Here is an 18462-nt window from a genome sequence, read left to right on the forward strand (position 1 = left end):
TTTTCATTTGACGTTTTGCTTGCGCAATCTGAGTAATCAGCCAGTCACTCACCATAATGAAATAAACTATATTAAGAAAATTCAACTTAATGGTTTCCAGACATTGTTTCTGGTCTGTGCAAGTAGTGCTGTGTCTGCTTACTTGTTAAAGGAGAATTCCCACTTGGGCCACATGTATGACGCTATGATTGATCACATAAACGTGAAAACACCATGTAGATGTTTTTGCACATGCAAATGAAAGATAAAGCGGAAGATCAGGTCGGTAATGTCCAGTCAAGTAGAGTTCCACTGTGAAGATAGACATGCCAAAAAAGTTTACCTGTGAGGAAGTTGATGTTAAGGAATAGCTGAAATACGGTAATATTTTGCTTCTGAATCAGAGCACAGTTGATTCATGTTTTCAGAAAGGGTTCTGACAGGATAAAGTGAAAAGTTAATAGCCAATTTTCTTATTCATAATGGCCTCCTGAATCTCCCTCTGGAGTATTCCTAATACTTTTTCTGATGTATATTTCTCCAGAATATCCTTCTTCAGGAACCCAGCATTCTTGCTTGCAAAAATTGCCAGAATCAACAGCTTCAGGTTGTCATCAGCTGTGATAGCGCCGAGGGGTCCTCCTTGTAGATGAGGATCCATACATATTTTTCCTCTGTCTTTGATCAGATAGGAAAAAAGTAACACATTGCATCCAAAGGGATTACAGCCAAAGAATAGGCAATATCCTTCCTGTAGCCAAGAAGGAAAATCTTCTATGCTGGAATGAGTGCTAAAGGAGCTTGGTAGCTTTTAAAAGAGGATAAGTAGGATGGAGATGGTGAAAAACTTAAAGTGAAGATAATAGATTTATGCTCAACTGGATGAAGTACTGGAGATTCCAGAAAGGAGAGGCTATCTATAGTGGAGCACAATACATTTGTAAATTTCAGCTTCTTCTTAACAATATGCTTCATTGCAGTGTAAGCAAGGGATAGAACAGTCCACACTATGCAGTTCAAAAACATTTTTGAGTTTATATGACAGTAGCTTCACATGTGTAACTGCTTTGAAAACATTTGTTTCTATGAGAGCTTTTTTTGAGAGGCACATTTCAGAAGGGAGTGGGATCAGAAGGGAGTTAAAACAGAATTAATGCTTGAGCACACTCCAAAAGAATTAATTCTAAAAATAGTCTCTCTTTTTCTACTGGCTCTGGAACCATGTACTCCTCTGTCAAGAGTATAAAAATAGGAGTTTTGTTCATATCATAACTTGCAATTTTGAGGCACAGGGAGACAGATTTAAAACTTCACAAAGTTTTATTTCAGCACTTACATGATGCAAACCATACCTTATGCATAAAATTATTTTTTACACTGCACCAACATGTGGGTTCAATATTAATTTTGCGGAATCTGTAAGATGTGCTGGTTTTATATGTCCTCAGAAGTAATGACACATGCCTTAGTAAATAACCCAGTAGACAATGTTAGAAGGTGTAAAAAACAATCTTCTAAAAGGAAGGTGAGTTTAAATATCTTTCCAGCACAGTCCAACAAGCACTTTACTAAATCACTGCACTGTGTAGCAAATCCACCTGTTCATTTGTTCTGAACTAGAGATATAAAGTAGGTTTTTTTCAGCCTATTAAGTAATCTAAACTGCAGCCTTTTCTATACATGCAGTTTTTCAGGGTCGGTTCCCTCAAATTCATTGCTATGTATCAATTATAGTACTTAAAATTTCAGTATTTCAGTGCACGCACTAACAATAAGCTTTTATTCCCTTCACAGGTTTATGGAGGATCTGAAGGATATGCTTGGGTTTTCTCCAAGCCAGTATTATTACTACATGTGGAAGTATGTTTCACCTTTAGTATTGTTGTGTTTGTTGGTAGCTAGTGTTGTCCAAATGGGATTAAGTCCTCCTGGCTACAATGCTTGGATTGAAGATAAGGTATGTATCTAACAGTTGCTATAGAATCATAGAATAGTTAGGGTTGGACAGGACTTTAAGATCATCTAGTTCCAACCCCCCTGCCATGGGCAGGGACACCTCACACTAAACCGTGTCACCCAAGGCTATCATAGTGATCATATCTGAAGTATTTCAGAAATACATAAAAAGACAAAAGAATTGCAATTAGAAATTCATAATCAGTATAAATAATGACATGTTTGTTTTTATCTCAAGTAATATTAATGTAAAACCAGCCATTTTTTAAATTTTAGAGTAGTTCTGCTTTAAAATACAACTACTTGCCATGAACCTTCATGGTTTTTGTGACTTTTTTAGTTTGTTGATGCATGTTGGAGAAATTCTTAAAGTTGGGAGAAGTTACTCACTTCCCTTAAATCTTATTTTCCTAGAAAAAATCAGTTGGAACTTGATCTTAAGGGCCTTTCCAGCCCTAACTATTCTATGATTCTATGATTCTATGGAAATAGTTGGGCGATAACACTAAATAAATAATTTCAGATGGCATATTTATTTTTTAATGTAAAATTAAATACTGTGATTTAGCCATGTCATAAATTTTCCCCTTTGGGAATGCATATCACATTGTAGGTAACAGCTGCATTAAAATCTGTTTCTGATAGGAGTGTTTGATTTGTACAAAACTTGTCTGTGTGAATAGTAAAGTAAGTGCTGCATGTTGGCTCCAGAAAGAAATTCAGTCGAAGTAACTCCTAAGAGTTCTACTAGCATTTAGGCTCAACAGCCCTCAGCTCTTTCTACAGGCTTGTCATACAAAACACAGGGAGGGAAAAATACCAGAGAAATGAATCTTGGGGACTCTTCTGAATGGACAACTGTCTGAATTAGCTGTGGTGAGATTGCAGCAAAGACAGGTAAAGTATAAATGCAAGAGGTTGGCTTTACAATAGGTAGACATCTGCTTTTAATGAGACAACCACTGCTACTTTCTCAGGATTCTTAGAAAAATGTTCTTATTTATGTTTTATTCTTGCCCTCAAAAATTAGAAAGAGAATGACCTTAGAATAACAAATAGAATATTCCTTTCCATGTGTATAAAATCAAGCAAACTGAATTTGTTGGCCAGTGAGTCATGGTATGGGGTGCAGTCACTGCCCCAGTAAGTGTGTTTGTTATAGTTTGCATTAAATTTATAAGAAGTGGAACAATTCCACAGAGTCATCTGGGACTGTCCCTGTCTAGACTAGCTGCTGGCCTACAAGGACTTCTTTTCCAGGCACAGTAACAAATTCCACTGCACACTTGTCTGTCCTGAACATCCTTTAAAGAATTGGAGAGCAGCTGCAGACAAATGCACCAGAAAGGCTATTGTGAAAATTTTTGTTTACTGCTGGAGTACTCTGAGCATCTCAGAAACTGTGGGACGGTGTTCAGGTCCTACTGACTGGCAAAAAGATGGCAATCCTACATCTCCATTTGAGACCTGTAATGATGCCCACATTGTGGGTGCAAGGTGACAGGAAGATGAAAATGGCACACCTCAGTGAGGACTGCAGGTTTGCTCTTTTTCAGTGAAGACTTATTCTTTGTTTTTCTCTTGGATTCCTCAGGCCATGGAAGAGTTCCGCAGCTATCCAACATGGGGAATGATTGTCTGTATATCCCTGATGGTGTTGGCCATACTGCCAGTCCCAATAGTCTTCATGGTGCGCCGTTGCAACCTTATTGATGACAGCTCTGGTAGTTTGGCATCTGTATCCTACAAAAGAGGCCGGATAATAAAGGAACCTGTTAACCTGGAGGGAGATAATACAAGTCTGATTCATGGGAAGAGTCCAAGTGAAGTGCCGTCTCCAAATTTTGGCAAAACCATATATCGAAAACAGACAGGTTCACCAACTCTAGATACTGCTCCAAATGGACGTTATGGTATTGGATACCTGATGGCTGATATGCCTGATATGCCGGAGTCTGATTTGTAACTGTGGAAAAAAAGATGCTGTTAATTTCTTTTCTCTCACTGATCATGGCTCTCCTACGAGAAGTGGTCAGCTTCAATTAGTAGGGTGCGATCTCAGGTGCTCCACAGCGACAGTCTTTAAAATGTCATGACTCTATGTACAGGTTGAGAAAACTGGCTTTGGATTAATCCTCTGGGGTTTTGTTTGCACTGAAGGGAACACATTCGAAATCAGTGGTAGCCTACATCTGCCAGTATAGCCAAGGATTTAATTCATTTCTAAATTTAAAGCTTTCTATCTCCAAAGCCCAGGTGTCACTCAAATGGGAAACTATTTGTGTGATAATATCAGTGAAAATCCTTTTTTTTTTCTGCTTTTAGGTTAACTCCCCAGTATTAAAAGTGAACTCCAAAGTAGTTCACCAAATCCATGTTTGTGTAAACACTTGTATACTTTATGTAGATATGCTGTACTTATTTCGTTAGCACTGATAATTACTTAGGCTATTAGCTGAGTCAAAAACAAACCTGCAAACTATTTTCTTATGTAATAGCTGTATAGAGCAGTAGGATTAGAAAATCAAGTAGACTTACAGGAAGGTGAGGAAAGATTCCCTGTTCACTGGGGACTGCATAAACTGCGTCTGTATACTTTGTGTAAAATACTTGCTTTTTCAGTGTGAAAACAATGTTAGAGTGAGTCACTCCAAGAATCTTAAGGATTGTGCAGATTCTGCATTTTTTTCTATGCTGTGTGCCTAAAAAAGACCTTCTTGATATTTATTGTGGTTACAAAATTACATATATATTATATTTATATAATATACTTGTAATGTATATATGTATATTATTCTGTACGTAATCATTTCAAAAGTTGAAGCAAGATGGCTTTTATAATTAGTTTCCTTCAGTTTTGCTTCTGTTTTATGCAGGTAATTTTTTTCAGTCGGTAATTGTTGAGAACTGTATGGCATTACATTTTAACCTATGAATAAAGAGATTGACAAGGTGTTTCTCTGTGATTTCCTAATATGCTTATTATAACACAGCCTGCTTTTCCCTCAGCTAGGCTGTCTGAAAGAATAACATTTACCACCTGAGTAGAGATGCTAAAAGAACCTGAAAACAAAAAATCCTACATCAGTCATCTTAATAAACTGTTAGACAAGGACTTTTACTGTGAATATAGTAGTTGATGTTGCACTGTAAACTGGCATGATGCTCTGGAAGCTAGTACCTGATTTATTCCTTACCTTAAGGATTTTTAAAGTTAGGCATAAGTCCTGACTTCACTACCTCTAGTAAGCTAAGGGCATAACCTAGCTACATTGTCCCAGCATCAGACAAAGAACCAAATTAATTTGAGGTAAATGTAAGTTTCAGAAGCTGTGTGCTTCAAGAGCACAATTTTGAGTGTGTCAAGTGTAGAAAAGCTATGACAAACAAATGAAAACTACGGAAATCTTAAAACACCTTAGCAACTTGATAAAATTCCTTAGGGATAACTTGGTTTTGGAGGATAATCCCAAATCCTTTTTCATTTCTACCTGGAGCTTTTCACATAATTCCAATCAACACGAAGTTGCACTAGTAGCATTAGCTGAGAAACAGCTATATTTGATTATCAGGCTCATCTTACAGTAGTTAGAAGTTGTGCACATAAAATAGGGTTACAAGGAGCCCTCTAAAATGCATGTATTAGAACATACAGTAGAGATGGCATAATTTAAGCAGGTTGCTCATTCATAATTTATCAATTGTCAATACTAGTATGTGTATAATGGATAGCTATTATAGACACAGAGCAAGCATGTACAAAATATTCCTGCTATAGCAGAGCAGCTGCAGGTTTCCACCACCATATCGCATCAGGCTTCTAGAGTAAGTGACTGCTCAGGGTAGTTGTCATGCATCCCCTCTGTGCCCAGTACACAAAGTGCCGAAATCTGTTGTTACAGACTAGTTGCCTGTAGTGACATCTGCTTTTAGTAATAGAGACGCTAGATTTAAATGTGAATTGATAGCCAAATTGCTGCTGCTGCACAAGACCTGTTAGAACATGAGCAAAAGCTTACTATCAAAGTGCAATAGGCTACTTTGTTTTAAAGAATCATGCAGGGGACTAATGCTACTTAAGCAGACAACTAAAGTTCATTCTGCTATGGAATAAATATGTCTTGTTTCTGCCCTTTTGCCTGTCTCCTTCAACTAATGAGTATTTAGATTTTGCACCCATTTAAACTATTGCTTCTTAAATCAATTGCTTCCTAATAGCCAATTAGCATGTATCACCTCAGCTTTATAGAAATTTTCAGTCTTGATGTATGTCAGAATGTATACCCTGTCTACCACCAGATGTTTGATTCTTTGTTTGATCTTACCATGATTGAACAACCTGAAGTGCAGAAGTTCTTTAACCGGGTTTAGTCTGATGGGCTAAAAATGAAGGCACTGTCTGTCTTTCGTAAAGAAGCAGGACTGGTCAAAAAAAAGTAGCTAGATGAGGTTTAAAAACATCAGAAATAATTACTATAAAGTGTAACATCCAGGCCCTTAGATATTAATGAAAGAACTGCTGAAGCAAAGTATGAAATTGTATGTAGAGTTGCTGGTGAAACTAAGGGAATTCCCACTGCTTTTACACTTCAACTTTGGGAGCAAGTTGCTACTTGCTGTCTTTATGAACAAAAAGAAAGAGCAGGAGAGAGGTTTCAGATATTTATCTAAAAAGCCAGAATGTCTATGGTGTTTCAGTCATAACCACAATTAATTTATCCTCTTCTTTTTAAGGAAAAGATCATTGCAAAAGGCAGTCATGCTTAAAGAAAGTTTTATTTGTGTCTTACACAATCAGAAATAGCCTAAGAACAGACTCATTCATGTGGAAAGTGAAAATAGATTTCCAATATAATTTATTGCAGAAGGCTTAAGGTGTCTGAAACCAGTATTCTTTGTCAGATCTGATTTCCCCAGAGATAACACAATTAGTAAGCATCAGTATGGCACAAATGGAGGCCATTTCATTACCTCCATATTCTTCAATGAAGGTTCTTGAATGCCGTGACATATATTCAGGACAGTTACCACAGAGTCTTGTTGCCCGTTCTTAGTCTTTTATGATGTATCAAAATTTTATCAATACTGTATTGGGTTTGCATGGCAAGGTTTTGGCAGCAAGGGGAACTAAAGGGTTGCTAGGAGCTTCCTTGGTGCCTGACAGAGCCAATGCCAGCTGACTCCACGATGGACCCGCTGCTGCGCAAAGCTGAGCCCAACAGCAACACTGGTAGCAGCTCTGGGATAACACATTTAGGGGGTAAAAGAAACCTGCACAACGGCAATTACAGCAGGAGTGACCATATGTGAAAGTAACACCTCTGAAGACTCCATGTCTCCCTGCAGCCCATGGAGGTCCATGGTGGAGCAGATCTCCACCTGCAGTCCACAGAGGACACCATACAGAAGCAGGGCAATGCCTGAAGGAAGCTGTGACTCTGTGGGGATCCTGTGCTGGAGCAGGCCCCTGGCAGGACCTGTGGCCCCATGGAGAGAGGAGCCCACACTGGAGCAGGTTTGCTGCAGGACTGGTGAGCCCATGGGGACCCAGGCTGGAGCAGTCTTTTCCTGAAGGTCTGCACTTCATGGAAGGGGCCCATGATGGAGCAGTGTGTGAAGAACTGCAGCCTGTGGGAAGGGCTCTCTCCCCTGGGAGAAACCCCAAGCTGGAGCCGGGAAAGAGTGTGAGGAGTCCTCCCCTGAGGAGGAAGGAGTGGCAGACATGTGTGATGAATTGACCACGATACACATTCCCCGTTCCCCTGAGCTGTTCTGGGGTGAGGAGGTAGAAAAATCAGGAATGAAATTAAGCCCAGGAGGGAGGGAAGGAGTGGTTGGGGCAGGTGTTTCAAGATTTGTTTTTCTCTAATTATCCTACTCTGATTTGATTTGCAATAAATTAAACAAACTTACTTCCCTGAGTTGAGTCTGTTTTGCCTATGATAGTAATTCATGAATTACGCATCCTTGACCCAGGAGCATTTTGTTGTACATTCCCCTTGCTGCCAATTGAGGGGTGTGATAGAGCAGTTTTAGTAAACATTTGGCATCGAGCCACAGTCAATTCACCACAAATAGCTTACAGAGTATCATGCAGAGAATTAAAAAGAGAAAAGAGAAAAAAAAGATAAGAATAAGATAAAAAAAAAAGGAAGAAAAAGTTGAACAATCATAACCCTATTTTCAGGGATCAGCAGGCACATGCTAGCTGATGAATCCTCGTGCTGGCATAATGTTCACACTAGGAAGGAATCAGTTATGTTTGTGATAGCAGTAGCAGACAAAAGAAGGATGTGTTTGCAAAAGGTTTTAGATACTCTGAAGATACTAAAACATAATTGATGACCATGAAAGACAAACGTGCAGTGTTCAGCTGAGATGCAGTGTATTCAAAAAAAAAAAAAAAAAGCTTTTTACTGCTGCAACATCTTTGAGGAATTAGCAGAAATGTAGTTATGACAGTTTTTTTAAATGCAGCATACTTAACATAAACATTTAAATGCCTAGTTAGATGCTGTGATTTGAGGAAGAAATCAGAAATACGAGATGTGATTTACTTCCTTTGCCACTGGATGGTGCTCATATTTCATGTGTATTGGTAAAATGGCATGTTCAGGAGTTTTTAAAAGGGGAGAATGCTGTACTTTTATTCTTTACCAAGACAGAGGAATCTTCAGAGAGATCATAGCCTTATTAAAACCCAGAACTTTACTAATTTGTTGTACCTTCAGGTGTTTTAATAGATAGTTGATTATTTTATATCCAAGAAACAAAGAGGCTCTGAATCTTCAATGCTTGTAAAAGCAGCAACACACTGTCAGTATCCCAGTGCCAAGTAGTACACTTTTGGGTCTTGGAAGCAAGCAGCAGCTTCTTGATTCAATATTTTGAAATCAATAATTTTCTAACATGCTTTTGTTTTTCAAATATCCTATTTCTTGCTATTCTCATTTCATAAATTAGACAGTTAATTAGTTGGCAAATTAATTAGTGGAATAAGGAAATCTCAAAATATAGTATTACTATTAACACTAATAATATTAAAGAGTTCAACACTTCTCACTGCCATCATCAGTAAATGCTGAAGGTTGCAACGAGTTAGAGTTGTAGATGAGAACTGACGGTCAGCAAGAAGCACTGAAAATGGACAGCAGCTCAAGGAGCAACTGAAGCTTGCAACTTTGCTTCTGAGGAAAGAAACTACTGTGATATCTGGTAGTGTTTTAAAAGTAGTACAGGTACTAAAACATGTCTTGGGCAGCTGTTTAACCCTCTTGATAAAGAAAATGGAAAGCATTTCTCACTAGCTCTGACAGAACCACTGTGCCTTTCGTCTGTATTGTATTCATCACAACTTAGTACTAAATAAGTGAAAAATATTAACTAAGACACTCTTCTCAAGTCAGTGTCAATACATTTCTCTGTTGTCGTTTTGTTTTTTTTTTTCCGACATATTACACAGGATGGTAATGAGAGCTCCTATGCCATAGTCCTTAAATTATGGTGTTAAGATAAAGAATTTATTCAGTGAAAAAAAAAAACCAACAAACCAGATTTAGACATTCTCCTTATTTATTCAGTCCCATATCCTTTTCTGCTTTTAAGATGTTTCTTGGATGTCTCATGTCTAATCCAAACTCAACAGGTGGAAAATGAAGAATGTGTTTTCAAACACTAGAAATTCAAAGATAAGAGATACTCTCTTAACTAAAAGCAGAGTTGATTAGAAAACAGAAAAATTATACGAAAAAATAAATTTGCTTCAAAGCAAGAATAATTAGTTTCAGATTTTTTTACTCAAGCAAGAAGTGCAGACGTGAAGGAAGAGTCAGGTTTGCAAACTAAAGAATGAGAAATTAGGAAAAATGTTAAGAGAGTCATGAAAGGGGGTGGAACTGAAATGGAGCTCATTAAAAGAAGGAAGAAAAAAATACTGAGGAAATAAGACTCAATGAATGGCAAAGCATAAATTAAAAAGATAAAAAGATATGGGGGGAAAAAAAGGACGTCAGTAAGAAAACAGATTTTGGTGGCTACATGAAGTATGATATAATCAAGCCTTTAGAAGAAACAGTCTACAGTTAGATGTAGCTGTTAAAGAGAGGTATGAAGATAGGCTGAAAAAGTTGGGACTGTTTAGCCAGGAGAAGAGAAGGCTGCAGGCAGACCTCATAGCAGCCTTCCAGTATCTGAAAGGGGAGTATAGGGATGCTGGGGATAGACTCTTCTTTAGGGACTGTAGTGACAGGACAAGGGGCAATAGTTGAAACTTAAACAGGGGAAGTTTAGATTGGATATAAGGAAGAAGTTCTTTACTGTTAGGGTGCTGAGGCTCTGGAATGGGTTGCCCAGGGAGGTTGTGAATGCTCCATCCCTGGCAGCGTCCAAGGCCAGGTTGGACAGAGCCTTGGGTGAGAGGTTTTAATGTGAGGTGTCCCTGCCCATGGCAGAGGGGTTGGAACTAGATGATCTTAAGGTCCTTTCCAACCCTAACTATTCTGTGGTTCTTATTCTATGAATCAAAGGTGGTTGAAGTTTTGTTAGTATAGGAGGAGTGGGAGAGAAAAGGACCGAATCAGGGCAAGGGAATGTTGGGCTCAGAAGAAAGACTTGGGCTGTGTCAAAATCAATTTCCCTTTAAGTACTCAAGTGCCTTTGATGTACTGAAAAGTCTGGTTATTTTTCATAAAGCATTGTGAAATGTTCTGGAGAAAGATGTTAAAGAAATGCAGCCTTCCAAAATTATTTTATTTTAGCTGTCTGATTTAAAGACAAAACTATCAGGGTGAAATAGCATGCAAATTTTTTTTTTTTTTTTTTGAAGGTGCTGGATAGTGTTGAACAAGGCCCTGTAAGCATAGGCCAAGCCCCAGCACGTTGCCATGATTTGTCCATCTCTGGTATGGCCAGAATGACCACACACCTCATTTAAGTGTTTTACTAATTCTTCTGGATTTTGCAGTTGTTCGGTAGTGAAATTCCAAAGTACTGGAGGGGCCCACTGACCTAGATACTTGCCCATACTATCCCACACACCCTGCCACTCATGGATGTCCAGCCTCAGGGAAAATGTCTCGGTCCTCCTACATTGTCGTTTGACCCCAGACAAGACCCAAACCTGACTCTGCTTAACTCTTGAAATCAGTAGTGGGCAAAATACACTCTGTATGCGTGTTAGCATGGTGATTCCCATCACCATCAGCAAACAAGTCTCAACAGCATTAAAATGCCATTCAAAAAATTCAAAACTCTCAAATGTAAATGGTCTGGGGGGACGACTGGGAGGGTAAAAGGATGTCTCCTTCACAGGTTGAGCACCTGAGAAGGAGAAAAAAGATGTGTAATTGCTAAGCACCTCCATCATATACCTCCCAAAGTATAAAGGTGGTGACCACACTGGGAACATAAGCCAGATCAGTTTCATGATCAATGATTCTATTGTATTACAAGTCATTACCATAAAGTACAATGGGACAAAAACCTTAGCCCAAGCCCCACACTTGAAAAACACTAATACAGCAAATACCGGATGGACGTAAGATACGATATACTGAAACTGTGAGATCAAGAGGAACAACCTTGAGAGCCAATAAATCAGCATTGTGACGAGTGACTATCAATCCAGTCAGATCTGTTCTTATCTCAACCCCTCGTGCCCCACGTTGGGCGCCAAAAAGAACTGTCGTGGTTTAAACCCAGTCAGGTAACTTGTTCACTCACTCCCAGTGAGTGGTGCCGAGCTGACAACAATCGAGGTCCGTGTCCCCCCCCCCACCGGGGTTCTCCCCCACTCCCGGAGGAACGGGGAGGAGGATCGAAAGAGTGCAACTCCCACGGGTTGAGACAAGAACAGTCCAGCAACCAATGTACACAAATCACCACCGCTACTATCAACTACAACAATGATAAGGGAAAATAACAAGGGAAGAGAATACGATACCACCGGCCAAGAAAACGAGTTCCACCCGGAAGCCCGTGTCCTTCCGGGTAACTCCCAGTCACCCCCCACCCTGGCCATGATGTGCTGTGGTATGGAATACCTCTTTGGCTAACCTGGGTCAGGCGCCCCGTCTCTGCTTCCTCCTGGCTTCCCCTCCTCCCTGGCAGAGCATGAGCCTCACAAAGTCCTTGGTCAGGGGCAACAACTGAAAACATTGACTTCGCCAACACTGTTCTCAGGCTGGAAGTCAAAACACAGCACTGCACCAGCTAACACAAAGGAAAAACATGACTGCTACTGCTGAACCCAGGACATTGTGCCATGGATTTAAGTTTTAAGGAGAAAAGTAGTTACTTAAAAGCACAGAAAACTCAATGTATGAGGATGTGAGGTTACAAAAAATGAGAGATTGTGACTAACAGCTCAGAGTCAGAATCTCTGTGTTGCTGTGATTTAACATTGTAATAAATCTCCTGAGCACTTCCCTAGCGTCAATAGTCCCAGCCGTTACTTACAGACTTGAAATTAGCCAAAACCTCAAAGCACCTAAATGATATACATTTTACTGCCTGGTCCCTGGAATGAAAACTAGATACCCAGCCTCCCATATGCAATGCATCTGGACAGTCAAGTGTTCCAAAATTATGAATCTATAAATGGGCGACATTTGATGTGGGACTCAAGTGTGACAGAACCCCTTGTTCTCAAAAAAGAAAATCTGAGGCACTCTGGAGAAATCAGGCAGGTGAGACATTAATATCTGTGGGTCTTTACGGAAACTGAGCATTCAGCTCTGTTCAAGTAAAAAATAGTTTGAGTAAAATAAGTGTTTAATAACATGGATGTCATATTTAACGAAGATGTCATGAATGTTCTGCTTGCCCCTAGGCAGCAAAACTGTAAAATATAAACTGGTTATCTGACTTAAAAATACTGAGTAGCTTGCAAACATGTGGTAAGCAGTATATGTACACATTACCTACACCTCTACATAAACGTACGGCTACAATTCAGCTGGCTTTCTGAGAGAAGAGAAAAATAAGGATGGAACAGGAGGCACTTAAGGATCTGTCTACTCCTGAAGAAGATTTATTTCCAAATGAATTCAAGATTATTCTATAAAGAGTCTTAAAAGTGGTAAATGGCTGAAAGTAAGTAAGGTCACTACATAAAGAAAGAACTTTTGAATTAGAGAAATAAGAGGCTTCTTGAGAAAAATTTTGAAATTTAAAACCTTCCCCAGGCCTCAGGTCTTCTAGGGTCAGTTTAACAAGGCCTCCATAGATCTCATAGATATCCCAGTGCAAGGTCAAGCTCTCGTATGTCTTAATTCACACATTGTTATAAGCTTCCTTTTGATTTTGATTCCTCTCTGCTGCCCCAGGATTTCTCAGATGGTTCCCATTTTCACCACAGGCTGCACAAACAGCTGCGCTGTCACAATGGATGTGGTGGTGTGGAGGCAGGAAGGAAGAGCTGGGAGTGGAAATTGCTTAAACCTGCACTGCCACCCAAGAAAGAAACATGGAATTTTGCTTTCAGCCTCAAAAATACCAAGTTTTTTCTATGAAAATGTTGTTATGAACAACTAAACAGTAGCAAAAAAATCCACAGTCTGTCTCTTAAAGATTTTACTTAATTTACTGTTGACAGGTAGCTGAAAATTATCCAACACATGGCGTAGAGATATGTGGCTACATAGACATATAAAAAATGCTAGTGACACTAAATCATGACTTTATCACAATCACTGAAAAAAAAAAAAAGAATAATTAACTGAATTGTAATTCTTAAATTTCTTTCCATAGCTTTTTCCTTTTGTTTTCAGAGATAACTTTTCCTAGCCCTCTATAGCTGTCTTTTTCCCCGTTAACACAATTACCAGCTTTCAGGATTCACTTAAGAGTTTGGTGAAGTACCTGGAATTTGCAGAATCAGCTTAACAGCATTTATCACACACATAGAAATTACATTGTAACTATCTGCATCAGGTTTCTTAATTGCATTTGCAGTTTGAATGCAGAGAAGCTGAGTCTGTATCGCTGTGCTGCAAAGAAAACACTTGTGCCAACACTGCATGGGTCAGAAGTTGTCTGGGCCAGATCACACTCTGTGTACACATGCTCTGTATTAGCTGTGTAAAGGACCCAGGGATTTAATTCCTGTTCTCTGAAACTCTTCAAACCATTCTTAGGTGAAGCACCTGTTGTGGAATGTTCTGCTATAAAACCCAACTGAACAAATCTAGCAATCTTGGGAGGAGGAGGGTGTTTTTTCATCTTCTTACTCTGGCTCCTGCCCACTTTGGCATTCATCAGACCTTCACACACAGATGTAATTTGTTAGGCAAGCAAAATGCTTCAGTTTTTATTTCAGTTTGTTTTTTATTGTGAATTAAACTGATTTATCACAGGATGAAGTCAGGACAAGCAGAGACGCAGGAGGGAGGAGGTGACTTTGCAGTTAGGAAAGGAATAGACAGCTGCAGTGGGATGGACCTCTCTTTTGGTAGTAATGAAATTATTGTATCTGCTCAATCATGCAACATTAGCCGAAAGTGGAGGTGTATGACTGGATAATCTGAATTTTGGCCTAACAGGAGCAATCCTCAGATCCGCTATATCATTAAAACCCCCATATTATGTGTACATGAACTTTCTCGGTATGTGTTACTAATTGAATTTAAAAAGCACATTCTTATTAAAGCAAGTTAATAATATTCTAGAACAAATTGTGAGGAAAATGTTAATGTCTTATCATGTCTTTGATGTGAATATAATAATTTGCCATTCCCTTAGTTTTTACCTTTTCTTGATTGCTGCTGAGAATTGACTCAGTGCTTTCCCTGCCTTGATGTATGCTTCATTGTGCTGTTGACTTCTCACCATCACACCCATAACACTGAATGGCTAATTTTATTTTACAGAATATCATTACTTAGCTATGGGAACCCATTTCTTCAGAGGCAATACAAACGTGTCTAAGTCAGATCTGAAATTTGACTTCTAGCATGTTTACAGACATATATGAGGTTTTGAGTGCTGTCTGGGCAAAATACTTCAGAAGCTCAGCAGGTGGTGTAACAGATTTTAGGAGTATGCCTAGAAATGAAAAAAAAAATACATAATGAAAATTAAACACTTCAGTGTCCTTGCTGCCTCTATGAATAATTATTTGTATGCCATAAAACACGTAGAAAATCTAATTTCAAGACACAACATCAGGAACAAAAACAGAAGAGTTTGCAGCTTCAGGAACAGATACTGCACAGAAGGTTAAGCCTTTTCTCATCATAGGGTGAAGCAGCTCCCCATGAATGTTGTCTTTGTAAAGTATGCAAACAGCCAGAAACTCACTGAGCTCATGATAGGGTGATTACTTTAGACAACAAGATGTCCTATGCTAATGAAGCTAAAAAGTACTTAACTAAGCATTGAGGTGACTGGACAATGTCAGCCAATAAAAGGGGAGTTATGGAGTGATGTTGTGGAAAAGAAAATGCAGAGGAAAAAATGATGTTCAGACATTGATATCACAATAATACAGACCTAAAAATGCTTTAATTTGGTTACTAAAGAGAATAAAGAAATAATCCACTGTTTCTAGCTTTTGTGAACATCAGGAATGAAGGGTATTTTATAAGTATTGCTTGATTGGAACAAGAAAACAACAACAGACAGGGCAAAAATATGTTTGTGCTCTGCCTCTGTTCCCTCACATATGGTACATATATGATGCACAGTGCATGCTTCTGCACCCTCTTCATCAAAATGCAGCCTCGCAGGGGACAAACAGATCTGTACAGCTGTTTATTCATTCAGCTAGCACATCCCAGGACCATGGCTAGGGTATAAACTCCACTATGGAAAGCAGAGTAAACCAGAAATACCCCCCAACACACACATGCACAGAGATTAGCCCCCCATCTGCTCTACTAATAAAGGATTGTAGTTTACAGTTTGAAATCTGGCCTAGCAGACAGTGGTATAGGGAAAGGGATACAGTAGGAGATACCAGCTGTTCCCTCAAGAGAGTGTTTTAGCAAGGGGAAATGAGTACTCAGTGTTAGTGAGACTTGGATGTGATTCTTTAATGAGAATAGAACAAAACACAAGGAAACCTCATCCACTCTCAGACATTTTGAACATTCTTAAGATTGCTTTTTCTGACAGAAGCATCACTCTGACCCTGCAACCTACATCTCTCTAACCCCAGAAGATTTATGACAATTGTTGAAACACGGAGAGAAATGCAAAAGCAACAAAATGAGGTATTAAATGCTTTTTATTCCTGTCCGCTTTCCTTTTTTTAACAAAGTACAGGAGTAAACTCCTCCCAAATTGAGAAAATAAGTCCTCTGATCATTTTTTTTTATTGTTTGTATAATGTTAAGAAGGTGAGTCAGGTGGTGTATAATAAACCAAACAAGCTAGCCCCTCATTTTGTTAACTGCAGGTCTTAAAGGGGAAATATGATATTTTATGTTCCTTATATGCTATGATAAGGAAAGTCTTGCAAGTAGAACAGAAAGATTTGAGCTTTAAACTTCTGTTTACTTTAATGGGTGTCATGCAGCTTAACCCTGTGAAAATGCGTCCCTGTGCAACCGTTAAGGATAAAGATCTTAATTGTTGAATCTTTCATGTGCTACACATTCTGGCTCAAATGTCACACATTTGAGCTAAATCATGCACTATGTGCAGTATGTTTTTCATTTTCAATGCTCTGGGCCCAAATTTAGGTTGACAGTCTAGACTCAAACTGATATAGCTGCATCACCTGTGTTGGAAAGAATTCATCTATGCTGGCAAATGTTTCCTTCCTGCATGGAGGACTCACTGATAGGTGCTATTAAGACTGAATTATTCTATTTGTAAAAAAGCTTTTGCCAAGAATATATGTGATATTGGAAAGAAGAAGAGTATGACTTGTAGGTGGCTGTATATGTTGTATTTCCCCTCTTTTTTCCTCGTTTTTTTTTTTTTTTTTTCAATAGATAGGAATAGAAACAGGTTTGGGAATTGATTCCAGTGAGGCCAGATTGTTACCAGAGCTGTGAGACTGTCATTCTTGTTATGAGTAACATTTGGTATGTTATAAAAACTTACAAGCCAGCATGGATGAGGATTTTTCTAATGCAGTTATAACTGTCTGACTTCCATGAGATACACCTCCTTCCCAGGAAGTACACTAGTCCTGGAAAGGTTCAGGTACCAGCCTACAAGAGGCAGGGCACTGTTAGGAATAAGGGTTGGGAGACCTGCTGGAAACAGTGCAGTGCAAAGGGGTTGCACAACCTACAAAGGACTTTCCTACAAAAGAGTTTCCTGTTTCCTGGAGTTATGACAACAGTGATTCTTCAACAGTTTAAGCCTGGGAGACTGAAAGAATAGTTTAGATTATTTTAGCTCCTTTCCAGAACTGTGAGGCCTGTGATGTACTTTTCTTATTATTTTTTATTTTTTTTCATTTTTAACTTTAAATGTGTACTTGCACAAAGCTTTCATGAAATAACATCTGGGATCTTCATTTTGCAGGGAAGACAAAGACTAGAAAGATCACAAGTGAAGTCTATGACAGATCTAAAGATCAAATCACACTCACTTGAAAGGAGAAGGAACTGACACTTCCCTTATAAAGTCAAAGAAACAAATGTATCCTTACTTGAAAACATATACTGCTGGTATTAGCAGATGCTGAATACTGGTGCAATTTCACATGGCTAGTGCAGAGCTGGGTACCACTGCTGGCCAATGTGTTTACCTTAGGTTTTCTTCTGTGCTTGTTCTGTAGCTTTTTTGAACTAACAGAAAGGTAAGGCAGCTATCTAGTATAATTGAGGATTTTAACTACCCTTTACCCTATTGCTTTTCTTTTTAAGGTGGAAAAAATTAATTGGGGCTTTTTGTTTTAAAAGTAGAAAATTCAAATGTCTCATAGGCATTTCTTTCAGGTGCTGCCATGAGTAGCACCTGAATGTCATTTTGGAGAATGAGACCATGTGGCAGCAGATGCTGTATGGACAAGGTACATGAAGAGCTGTGACATAAGGTGAATAAACGTCCAGACAGCTGAGCACCAAGAATGTCATGACAGGTACACAATACAAGCTTCAAGCCTGTTTTGCAGATGCAACAGGTATCTACATTTGCCACATATAAGTGACAGGAGAGAATTTCTTAAGGTCCCAATACAGAATCATGCATCAGGGAATAACAATTCTAAATGTAACTTTGACATAGATTTATTGTGTGATATTGTTTAATTTCTCTTTCTTCATATCTGTTATTTTCTCCATAAAGTATGAAAAATGTTACAATCCATATCTTAGCATTCTTAGAACAATAATCTTTTTGTTCATACATTGAAGACTGTCAATATAGTGCAATGGGTATTCTTTTTCTACCTAATAAAAGTTTTCTATTTTTAGGTATAAGTTTCTTCTCAAGGAGGCATAAGGAACTCTAGCTGCACTCAAGTTAAGGTAAGTTATACCAGATCAGAAGTGAGAGGTATTTCACAGTCAGACCTGGGCAGCTCCGCAGGCAGTAGACATTCCATTGATTTTTTGTCTCCACAGAAAACAT

General features: G+C 38.8%; 1 protein-coding gene across 1 annotated transcript in view; it reads left to right on the top strand.

Annotated features, from left to right (window-relative positions):
* Positions 1–4892, top strand: part of SLC6A15 (solute carrier family 6 member 15) — a 40857-nt gene extending 35965 nt beyond the window's left edge. Inside the window, exons 11-12 of the mRNA XM_057429462.1 lie at positions 1774–1936; positions 3530–4892. Coding sequence (XP_057285445.1) covers positions 1774–1936; positions 3530–3901 — 535 coding nt within the window. The 3' untranslated portion in view covers positions 3902–4892. The remainder of the gene's footprint in view (positions 1–1773; positions 1937–3529) is intronic.
* Positions 4893–18462: the final 13570 nt, after the last annotated feature.

The sequence above is a fragment of the Pezoporus wallicus genome, unplaced genomic scaffold, assembly GCF_028554395.1.
Source record: "Pezoporus wallicus isolate ANWC-B61680 ecotype Strahan unplaced genomic scaffold, APGP_CSIRO_Pwel_v1 contig_5069, whole genome shotgun sequence".
In the NCBI taxonomy this organism is placed as follows: domain Eukaryota; kingdom Metazoa; phylum Chordata; class Aves; order Psittaciformes; family Psittacidae; genus Pezoporus; species Pezoporus wallicus.